General features: G+C 43.1%; 2 protein-coding genes across 4 annotated transcripts in view; both read left to right on the forward strand.

Moving 5' to 3' along the window:
• The window catches only part of ULK2 (unc-51 like autophagy activating kinase 2), a 103,150-nt gene extending 100,739 nt beyond the window's left edge, over positions 1-2,411 (forward strand). For both annotated transcript variants that reach the window (XM_018561468.1, XM_018561470.1), the window contains exon 27: positions 960-2,411. In XM_018561468.1, the coding sequence (XP_018416970.1) occupies positions 960-1,024 (65 nt within the window). In that variant the 3' untranslated portion in view covers positions 1,025-2,411. The remainder of the gene's footprint in view (positions 1-959) is intronic.
• Positions 2,412-11,061: 8,650 nt separating this feature from the next.
• Positions 11,062-12,203, forward strand: part of ALDH3A2 (aldehyde dehydrogenase 3 family member A2) — a 35,153-nt gene continuing 34,011 nt past the window's right edge. For both annotated transcript variants that reach the window (XM_018561454.1, XM_018561455.1), the window contains exon 1: positions 11,062-11,127. The gene's annotated coding sequence lies outside the window, so the exon portion shown is untranslated. The remainder of the gene's footprint in view (positions 11,128-12,203) is intronic.

Raw genomic sequence — 12,203 nt, forward strand, 5'->3', positions numbered from 1 at the left:
TATTACAGTACATCTGTCTCCCTGCATTCCACCATTTCCAGTGGCGTAACCAGAGTTCTGGGCGCCCAGGGCAGAAATTTCTCCCCCCCCCACACCGGCCGCTCACAGCGCTCGTCCCGCAGCGCTCGGCCGGCTGTCATTTTCTCTCTGATTCCTTTCATCCCTGCTGGGCACTGCTCTGTGTCCCAGCGGGGATGAAAGGAATCACGGCCGCGCCGACAAAACGGCAGGAAAATGTCACTTTCGGCATTTAGCCGAAAGTGCCATTTTCGGCCGGCGCCCCCCCTTCACTTTTCGCCCAGGGCCCGCGCCCCTGCTGCACCCCCGGTTGTTACGCCACTGACCAGTACACAATCATTTGTGTAGGACAACATTTGTCCTTTGTCATTAAGTCGTGACCCGAATTGCACTGCATTGGAATACACAACATTGCGGTCCCTGTGTGTGTTGTAAAGTAGCCACCGCTTCAAGCTCGCTCCTGTGATGCTTTACAATCTGTTGTACAAATTAGAAAACTCAACGTGAGATTATAGTCCATCACAGTAGCGAGCTTGGAGTGGTGGCTACTTTACAACACACACAGGAACCATGGGGAACAAAAGTAGCCGCCCTCCAGAAGGAAGGACAGTGTCAGCACCAATTCAGAGATGATTTGTGGATCTACAGCTGAGTGATGCACAATAGTAAATGTTAATAGTTAAATCTTAAATCGCATTCAAGTAGCTTAACTCCTCAGTTTAATGTCACTTTAACTGGAAGTGGTGTCATCCAGCTGGCTCTGCTGTGTGAGAGGGCTGATGGACAGAAATTCAATTCCTGTGGCAGTGACATATTTCAACTATGTTTGCCTGGAGTTCAGATTTATTAATACTGATGTATTATGATGGGATCAGTTAAATACTTTGCCTTATTAATGCTCTTAGTTTATTGATCTCCTTTTTCTCTGTTCTCTTTTCCAGATAAAGCCAGTGTTGAAAGTAGACTGTCGGCACTTTGCTACGGAGCAGTGGCTGTGTATGAATAGTAACAGTATCCACTGAAACACACAAGCTAAACAAGGGACCATTATAGCTTAGTTCTTTGTACATGTTACTATGGATTTTACATCTGACGCTCAGAAAGAGAAACCAAAATCCCCCTTTGAAAGCTTTCAGAGAATAAGAACAATCCCATGACTGAACATTTAAGTATGCAGGAAGGCTGCCTTATTTTAAAGACACTCCTTGCAAAACATGCCTTTCAACATACACGTGACATGGAAGGAAATGTCTGCAAATTTTAACCTTGTGTATGTATTTCTAATATGTAATATTAATAATGGACTATGGTTGCTCCGATAATAAAGGTGGAGGTGTTGGAAAACAGTAGCAAGACCTTCAGGAATGATGGCTGCAAGTTAACAGCAAAGGGACTCCATGTTACTGATTTGGGAGTTTCCGTCATAAGGTCTGGACCGAAAACATCCATCTATCCATCCATTCATCTTTACAAAGATAAGCATAAGCAGAGCACTTTACACTGAGTAGGAACAGTAAAAACTATTCAAATCCAGCCATGTGGAGTCTTGATTGAGTTTATTATCCATTTTGATGTTGCTACTTGACGTTCTACTTTTAAACCAATTTATTTTGCACTAATTTCTTAAAACTGTAAATTACCTTATATGGAACTCTATCAATATTAAAAAGGCACAATTTACTGAGAAAAATTATCATTTCATTGTATGTAAAGAAAAAAAAAAGTTGAAATTGAATATGTAGCTTCCTAAAGACTTTACAAACTATACAAAACAATTTATTTGTGACCCTTTTGTATCTCTTTTGTCTAATACTTGATTACTAATATCTGTTTTCTTTCATGTTTTACTTGTTGGTATTTGCTTTCTATACAGATATTGTGTGCTGCATATAATGGTTGTGCATGTGATAACGTGCTTACTTACAGTTGTCCTACTTATTGGGTATTTTCCTAACAGACGTAAATATGTTTCACAGACAGTGTTAGAGAAGGGAGACTATGATGTAACATAGGTTGTTGTGCATGTGTGAGACTACTACTGTATTAGAGGTGTTAAACAGTAGTTTAGGTCAGTTAAATCCCAGTTACTGTAGCGTGGTCTTGTAAAGAGCAAAGGTTTTGTTCACATGGCTCAATAGTAGATGGAGCCGTGTAAGCCACGCTCAACAATGGCACCAAAGGTTTAGTAACTAAAGTTACCATGTGACTTATGTACGTCTAGGGTTTATGCTCTCTATAGAAGGCCAGTACTTGATGAGGAACATCAATTTAGACAACAGGTGCCACTCACTTGGTTTGTATTTTGCCATTTTCATTAATGTGAATCTTCCAATACAGTTACGGAAAAGCCTTTTATGTCATTTTTGCTTAACTGCCACAAAAAAAATGGTCACACTTCAAGGGGTGAGCCCAAGGTTATCCATACACCAGCTTACCCATTAACAACATTTTTATAGCTTTAACTTCATTCTAGCAATTCTTTTAAAAAGACATTTTAAGGGTGTTGCATTTTCATGCATTTTCATCTATTTATAATGTATGCTTTTAGACTTTATGAAAAATTTGGGCACACCCAATGATTGGTATATGATTTTTATTTACTAGGTTTTTTTTTAGAGCTGAACTGAAAGACAGTCATTACATTAGTCCCATATTATTCCTTGATACTGTCTCTGCGCTAAAAACAAAAAAGGGATATCTCTGAATTTGATTTTATAAAGTATTTCTCTAGATTTTTAATTGGCAGTTGTATGTATTTTCTCAAATATGGCAGATTTATGACAAAGTTTAAAGACACTCGCCTTGCTCATTCATTGTCTCCTGACAGGCCACCCTTCTAGCAAGTCATACTCATCTATCTGTGCTCCCTCATCCCCTTCCCGGTCCATCGGAGCCCTCGCTCCATTGCACTAATGGGGCAGGGCTTCCAAATGCTGGGGGAGCATGTGACCTCCCATGTGCTCGTGTATGAGTGGCCAATTACCAGTCAAGTGACGAGGTATTGATATCTTCCACCATAGTAAGCTCCATGACTGGGAAGGGAGCATGGATGGGTGGGTATACCTCGTTGAAGGGGTGGGCTATCATAAGGCACTGTCAATCTGCCCTGAATGGACAGAGCACCACGTTTCTTGAGACTCTTGCCCTAATGAAATGCTTTCTTTTTAGATGTATTTTGTAATTTATATTCATCTGTTAATGTTACTGTACTACCCACTATTAATGAGGTTTACAAGTTTCAGAGAAAAAAGTAGAACCCACATCTCCTTGCCCTTATTGCCCTTTCCAGCTATTTGACCTCTGTTGGCATTCTTCTCTTCCAAAAGCAGGGCTATTATTACAAACAATACAAGTGGTGGAGTCTACCTTAGCAGGCTTCAGTTGTAAGCCCTGAGAAGGACGACTCTTGTTACATCACATCACTCAGGTCTAGACATTATTTTATTTTTTTTAACTGAAACTGGAGAGCTCATTTAAGAGATAAAATGTAAGTATTGTGGGAAGTAATGCGACTTTCAGTTTGCCAGGATGAGTATTGGGAACAAAACCATGACATTCATTTAAGCAGTCTAATATTACATTTGCCCAGTAGATCTATAAGAATAAGCGGAGACTACCATTTAAGCTTGTCCAGCTCTTCCATGAGGTGGCATAATCTCCAGCAAATAGTACTTTTCTCCTGAAACTTTGATACTTGAACAGAAATTTTACATTTTTGCAAAAAAAACAAAAAACCTGACAACTTTCAATACTATTCCTAGTAATAGTAACAAGGCACTTCACACATCTGCAATATGTTAATATTATTTTACTGCGTGTTTTACTTGACAGCAGCATCTTTATTATTTATCTGAAATTCTGCCAATTCATTTTCAGTGTTTTTATTTATGTACTTGCTTGTGAAATATACAAATGCATTGTGTGTGCATTTCTAGGTCTTTAATACCGTGTTTCTACCTCTTGTTTGTAAACTGCATGCATTCAACTAAGGTAACAACTCACAGAACTGTTGCAAAAATAGCCTTTTTTATTATGGCTTGTATAAATGTATATGATGAATAAAACGGGAAAAAAAACAAATTTCCTTTTTTTTTTTCTGCATTCATGGATGAAAATCAGTTTGTATTCTAAGCAACCACATCCTAAATTTCTGCTTTTTAAAGGTTTATTGCCTACCATTTACACATTAACTCTTGCAGTGGGGCTGCCCTTACACTGCAGGGGTTAAGTGCTCGTTTTGGTCTAGGAAGAAAAAGAACAAAGTTATACTCACCTAATCCTAATACAACAGAGCTCCCTCCTGCATGTCTCCTACACTTCAGTAGTGGTATGTCCCCTGGCGTCCTCACATCCTATAGACAGTATATAGAACGTGATGACTCAAAGACCTTAGACTGCTGCAGGGGAAGCAAGGTTGGAAGGACCTATCTAAGAGCAAGCAGTCTCGGAGGATCAAGTGAGTATAACTTTATTTTCCTCCCTAGACCAAAACGAGCAGTTTACCCTTGCAGTGCAGGGGTAGCCTCACTGCACGGGTTAATAAAAGTTTTGCCCAGAGTAATTCTTTAACAGCTCAAACACTCCTGACAGTGTTGGGGACCATTCAGACCTGTCTGTTCTTGTGCGTTGGAGCTGCATTGCCTTGGTTCATTGGTCTGCCATTCAAAATTAATGCACTTGGTGAGATGAATGGTACTACTTTGCACCGGATAAAAAAAGTGTTTCACACAAAATTTCTTCCTGACCCCCTAAGGCAGGGATGGCCAAACTGTGACCCTCTAGCTGTGGTGGAACTACAAATCCCATGAGGCTTTGCAACATTCTCATAGCCACAGACATGACTCCCGGAGAGAGATGCTCCATGGGATTTGTAGTTTCACCACAGCTGGAGGGCCGGAGTTTGGCCATCCCTGCCCTAAGTTGATCGGAAATCTCCCTGAGTCAATCTTTCTGTATGTAGAGTTTAAATCTCTTTTCCTCCAGGTGTTATGGCTTTGTCCACAATCATCCTTCTACCCTAAGTTCATAATCCGGCTTCTTCCACGGGTTCCAGAAAGTTATTGCACTTATGGATAGAGCTACAGTAGATGCCCTCATTGTGCCTTCCACATTCCTCTCCCTTTGCTGCTTAAAAAGAAGAGAAGACAACAGGTGAACGTTTGTGTATAAGGCTTTTATCATTAAGAGAAACTGTTTCCTATAACAAATTATTTCTTATAAGAATAATTTCCTATAACAGGAACCACCTTTACCTGTGTGCAACATCTCTGAAGTGTAGGAATGGCATGCTGCACAGAATTTCTGCAGACAGGAATCTGATGGCTGTCATGCGGTGGAGGCCAAATAAATTGGAATAGGGTTCCCACTCATGTGCACCATTACATAGTAGATATGGTTCCGTATAGGAGACAAGAAGATACAAATGGTTATACAGACCGTGATTTCCCTGAGAGATTGTCCAAGAAGATTCAGTGCTTGGCTAGAGGTCTCTGAGGTTCTGAGAAGGGTCTGTTTTTATTGTAGAATTGTCAGTCTGATCTTCTGTCTCTTCCCTGTCTGTGTGCAAAGGGGATACCAAACCAACAAAAGCTTCATTTACAGGAAGAAGAAAATCCTCCAATAGCTACTGGTAAATCCTAGTATAGCTATAACCTCTGCACCCCCCTCCCTTGTCCACAGCTCTCACCTCTGCACCTAGCCTCCACCCTCATCCATACCTCTCACCTCTGCAATCCAGCCACAGCTCTCACCTCAGAGCTGTACCCCTCCTCCATCCACAGCTCTCTCCTCCATGATATCTAAATTTTAATTTTTAATAATATATTGCTCTCAAGAAAATAACCTTGTTAGGCTGCCTCGGCACCCAGGACACGATGCTGTCGTACATAGAACCAGCTTGCAGCACATGCATGTGCGTACTGGTTGTAAGCACCAATAGCGACAAATGAAGCTGTGCGGCTGAGCCACACAGTGTCATTAATTTCCTTGGTTTGGGTGGCCTGCTGCACACATCAAAGCAACCAGTGAAACTAATTTGCTGGGCGCCAGATCCAGCTGTCGCTGAAGTACAGCCATGCGGCAGCCAGGCTGGGAACTAGGTGCTAGGCTGAAGGAAAGGACCTCCACGGTAGTTTTCTCAGAGATACTACCGGTGCCAAGAGCCACTCCGGACAGACACTAGTGGGGAGGATGTGGAATCATTATGGCTGGAACTGGACATGACAGACGATCGTCGCAAACTAATTGTGGGTATTTGTTATAAACCACCAAATAAAGGGGAGGAGGGGGAGGCTTATCTACAGTCTGAAATAGAAATAGCTGGGAGGGCGGGCAATGTAGTCGTGATGGGCGACTTCAATTACCCGGACATAAATTGGGCCAATGGAACCTCAAGTTCAACAAAGGCGGGCCGATTTCTGAACATGTTGCGTGACAATTTCATGGACCAGATGGTGGAGGTCCCAACTAGGAAAAATGCCATCCTAGATTTAATCATTACTAAAAAAGCGGAGTTAATTGAGGATATTGTTATTGGGGAGACACTGGGAAATAGTGATCACAATGTGATTACTTTCTATATTGGATACAGGAAAGGGAAGCAGGCTGGTAGGACAAGAACCCTTAATTTCAGAAGGGCTGACTTTGATAAACTGCGCCACCTAGTGGGGAACATCAAGTGGGAAAATGTATTTCACCAACTGAACTCGGACCAAAAGTGGGAATGTTTTAAAAACACCTTACATATTGCCATTGCCAAATGCATACCGTTGGTTAATAAAAGTAAAAGATCACAAACAAAACCTGTATGGCTGAATAAAACTGTAAAGCATCACATAAAGGAAAAGCGAGTGGCATTTATAAATTATAAGATGGAGGCGACGGCATTGAACTTATGTCTTTATTCAACCTCAAATACTATGTTAACTATGTTAACTCATTTTTAAAATCAGAGATGCGTTTCAGTCGGGGACAGCCTACTCAAACTGTGGACTGTCCCAGGGAACAGGGTAAGGGGCATCTAGTCACCTTACCCTAAAGTAATCTGTTGCTTTGCACTTTATCAGCAGCATTTCCTATGCTTTTCCTATCCAAGCTAAGAACATTGTCAGTATAGGACTGCTGTGGACCCAAGCTTTTATAAAGAGGGGATAGGCTTATGTACATGCTCCATTTGTGGCCCTTTTAAACCATCTGACTCACGGGCAGGGCCCTCCTTACCATCTTGTCTTGAATTGTATTGTAATGTCTTCCATATATTGTAAAGCGCTGCACAAACTGTTGGCGCTATGTAAATCCTGAATAATAATAGTCAGGAGGTGTATTATTGTTATGGCCATGAATTTTTGTATTAGTTCGCCAAATTCCCTACACAGGAATGGGATCGGGTTTGCCTTGAACCCATGCTCTGCCTGAAACCAAACATCATCCCTGACAGCCATATTTTATTGCTATAAATCATGTATTACTAGGTCTCCACAGCTGTTATGTCTGTACAAAGTTGTCAGAAAAGAGAAGTTTGCAACTAGGGATGCACCGATACCGGAACTTCCGGTCAGAGAAAGATTTCCTCCGAACATGGAGCTGGCTTCCCAGCCAATCAGGAAGCAGGGTGGCGGGTAATGACTCGCTGCCTGGCCTCCTGATTGGCCGGGAAGCCAGCTCCATGCTGTTTGGCTGGTTCGATGCTGATTGGCTGGGATGCCGGCTTCCCAGCCCATTCAGCATCAAGCCAGCCAAACAGCATGGAGGCGGCTTCTCGGCCAATCAGGAAGCTGGACGGCAGATAATTACCCCGCCTCCTAGCTTTCTGATTGGCCGGGAAGCCAGCTTCCCAGCCTATCAGCATCGAGCGGGTAATGACCGGATTGGCTGGGAAGCCGGCTTCCTGGCCAATCAGCCAGCTCGATGCTGATTGGCAGGGAAGGCAGCTTCCCAGCCAATCAGCCTGGAGCGGGCTTTCCAGGCAATCAAGCCCGTCGCTCGGCTCCCTCATTGCCCGGGAAGCTGGCTCCATGCTAGCGGAAGTACCGGTATCGGTAGGTACCAAAAGATAAATATTGGTACTCGTAACCGAAAAACTGGCATCGGTGCATCCCTATTTGCAACCCACACAGGGAACTGTGCATTAATTTGTTCAGGACTTCAAGAAAAATGACTATAGTATTGCCAATTAATAGACATAGTAAGGTTCTATCATACTCAGATGCATCTTCACTGTGTCTAGGACTATAATGAGGTTTAGAAGTACAAAAGTGATAGAATGGGACTATTGCAGCAGGGTACCTAAATGTATCTAGCCACTGAAGCCGGGGTGCAGTTGATACCCGAAGTCCAATCTACTTTATAGCAGAAAGGATTGATTTACTCCAGTTTACCAGGAGGCCTCAAAATTCATTTTGAAATGCGTGTTTCAGGGAACAATCTGCAAACTTTTCAAACAATTCATCTCTCTATTTGTAGTGTTGACTCTTTTCATTGCTGTAGTTCAAGGCCTGTCAACTATGTTGGCTCGCTGTAGGTCAAGGCTTGTCGCCTATGTAGGTTTAATGAACTGATAACTTCTATTTACTATGTTAACGTACTGCCAGACTGTTCAATGTAGGTTTTCTTTTTTTTTTGCTGTGTTCACAAAGGCATAGCAGTTCTCATGTCATAACGTGAGTACAAAAGCTGAAAATGGACAGTAATACAAAACGTATACGCTTATACAACTGTGTTGATCCAGTGTGGTAAAATGCATGTGTGAATGGGCCCTTAGACCTTAACTAAAGTAAATTGCAAATTCCGAAATGCTTGTTCCCCTTTACAAAGGTCCAGACTCCTCAGGGGGAATGCTGCATCTGTTAATGCTAAGCGTCAAATTTCTCATAAGAAAAAGTATTCAGAGTGGCACATAGCATAAAACTATTCAAAACAGATTATTAAATAATAAATGACATATTTGCGTATGGTAAAAAATAATCCTATTGTAGTGTCAGATGCCTGTGTCCCCTGCTACACACTTTGGATCCATCCTCTGACCCCTATGTCACCACAGGACACAGCAGTGATGCAGGGGTTGGAAAGAGGAGAAAAAGCGCACAGCAGGGGCCACAGGCATCCAACATTCTCAGAAGCGTTAGATGCAGAAGAGGAGGGTTGCCAGCGCTCCATGTTTGCCAGCTCTGGATTCAGAACCCAAGTCCCAGTTCCACAGCTGCTCTAGAGCTCCAGCAGAAATAAATGCTCCAGCTCAAAAAAAAGATTCAGAGATGCTCTGCTCAGCTACAAAGAAGTACAAAGTACATGACCTTTTTCTTGTTTCTTCTAAAAATAATAAGGTTTTCATTAAAAAATTGTTTTATTTAAGACAAAAGAGTTTGCTTTCTTAAAGGGCCCCTTGAGGTATGGTGAAAGGAAGCCCTGGCTGATGGAAGCATGGCATGTATATAGGAGAGGCTTCCTATCCTTAACTACTTGCCGTCCATGGCAGTTCCTGAACGCCCGGACAGGAGCCTTATAGTAGCACGAGGGAGTCTCAGTACACAATCTCCCTTTGATCTCCTCTGCTGTCCCCGACTGCAGGAAGTGATGTATGTTACATCACTTCCGCATTCAGTGTCACTCTCCAGCAACAGATGCCGGTAAGAAGTTGCTGAAGCAGATCTCTGCTTCATCAGCTTCTCTGGGGGTCCCTAGGTGACATCAGGGGTCTTGGGGACCCCTGAGGTCTCCATAAAGATGACCTATCATATGAATTGGCTATCACATAGGGGGTTTCCTAGCACCGTATATAATAGCAATAAAGTTAAGTGTAAAAAAATAAAGAAGCTAAAAAAAAGTCACAAATTGTTTTTAAATAATTTCAAAAAATTGTTAAAGTCCCCCGCCCCCATACACATGCAAACGTGCGCCAACGTACGAAAATGATGATTCCCCCTATTGCGCTACACATGTCACATATCACTGTGAATGTCATAGCGAGAGCAATAATTATCGGGCCATTCATCACTGATAACACTAAACTGATGAGCGGTAAAAGCGTCACCTATGGCCAATTTTGAGTGCGGTCATTCTTTGCGATTTCGCAGGCGCACACAGTTTTAAGGCTTGACATGCTTGGTGTCTATTTACCCAACGTGACCCCGTCTTTTATATTTTACCAAAAAATTGGGGGGATAATAAATGTTTCATAACATTTCAAAGGGAAACAGGTTTTTTTTTCCCTTCAAAACTTAGGGTACTTTTTTTCATTATATAGTAAAAAATAAAACCCCAGTGGTAATTAAATACCACCAAAAGGAAAGCTCTGTGTCCCAAAAATGGTATAAAATTTATTTCAGTAGTGTTGCATAACGGAATAAATGTCAAAGTACCTCAGCGCCGAATATTGAGAAATGGCCTGGTCAGGAAGGGCCAGCTGCACCAAACTAGTCTTTTTATTAATTCTCCCCAAAGTGTGAACAAGCCCTGGAGTAGGTGACCATGGCAGGGCAGCTGTGGTGAAACTACAAATCCCATCATGTCTCTGCCTTTGGGAGTCATGCCTGTGGGTCTTGCAATGCCTCATGGGATTTGTGAGCATGCCTAACCCTGCCTGATAATTAAGTGCAGCGCCTGGCCCTTTACTCAATTCTGCAACTGTGTAGAGGTCTCCTACGTCCTTCTCACTACTTGTTACTTCACTGCCCTATGAACATTGCTCTTTGTATTGCCTGATCAGCTGCTGTCGATAGCCAGGGAACGTGTTCATGTTTAAACAAGATCCCAGAGACAGAACTGATATGAAAAATCTAACTTGAGCCCTGCAACCAGAAGATTAAAAAGCGACGTTTCAAAACAAAGCTCAACTTTCACCTCTATAGGATGTCAGGATAAGGGTGTGAGCGAGCTCCGTGCTATGTGATCACAGGGGGCGGGGCATTGGGATTCAGTGTATGGGGGCGAGCTCCGTGTCATGTGATCACAGGGGGCGGGGCACAGGATTGCTGTGGCTGAGAGCTGTGTACGGAGCGAGCTCCGTGTCATGTGATCACGGGGGGGGCGGGCATAGGAGTGCTTATTCTGAGGGAGCAGTGTGTGTGACAGTGTAGTGCTGCCTTCTTGTACGAGTCTTGTGGTCGGCTGCAGGTAAGGGGGCGGCTACTCACAGAGATGACAGCATGTCAGCGGGAGCGCTCTGTTTAATGGCCAGGCAGAGCACCGAGAAGAGTGCAGTCACACTGGTGTACTGAGGCTGTACTATGACACACTTCAACCACAGGGCTGAATTTACCATATTGGGCACTGGTGGGACAGCACCAACGTTTAGACTTTTCAGGTTCTAATAACCATTTCCTTATTTTGTTACAGCCTATCTCAGGGGAAAAAACTCCCCCTGCAGTCAGACTGCCCTGGCACTGCAAGGGTTAACAGCTCCTTTTAGGTCTAGGGTAACTGGATAAAGGACTTTCCCTTGTCCTTGTCTCCCCTCCACTCCAGCTTGTGGACTGCCCCTTGTATAAGGTAGGGCTATGGACCCAGCATTAAAGGTAATGACAACATCAGTGGGCCTCAGACCGCTGACCTTTAAGGGGAACCAGGCTGCAGGTACCCGTGTTCTGTCAAATCAGCCTGGTTCACCTTATAGGCCAGTGATGAGCGAACAGCTGAAAACCGGGTTACTGCACATGCACAAATTGTCTGATCTGGTAGAACAACGTCAGATTTGTCTACAGTGTACGGGAATAACAATCCGCTTTTACTATGGGCTGACATTACAGCTAACATTTGTAGCTGTCAGATGTTTTCCATAGGGCACAGTACCTATAGCAGTTCTTGTACAACAGGGCTGGGGTATGAGAGGAAGAAGCAGCACAAGATGCAAGTCAGTTCATGTGCTGACAAGAAGCTTCCTGATGGGAGGAAAACGCAAAGAGACAGAGAGATGAGCTCATCACTCTGCTACTTCTCCTTTCAATGTTCAAGTCATAGGCCGGGGTGGATAGGATGACCTGGGCTCAGAGGAAATGGGTTGAATGATGCTGGCCATCAGAGGCTATCTACTGGGAGAAAATGCTGCAGGGGAAGTTTCTGCATTGAAAGTGTATATTGCAGCAAAAGTTGGATTTGTTACTTTTATCCTTTATTGGGACAATTATTTCTGATCTTGTTATTTTTGGCTGGAATTCTGATTTAAAGGGACCCTGTCAGCCTTCAAATGGAAT

This window comes from Nanorana parkeri, unplaced genomic scaffold (assembly GCF_000935625.1).
Source record: "Nanorana parkeri isolate BGI_ZX_2015 unplaced genomic scaffold, ASM93562v1 scaffold525, whole genome shotgun sequence".
Classification (NCBI taxonomy): domain Eukaryota; kingdom Metazoa; phylum Chordata; class Amphibia; order Anura; family Dicroglossidae; genus Nanorana; species Nanorana parkeri.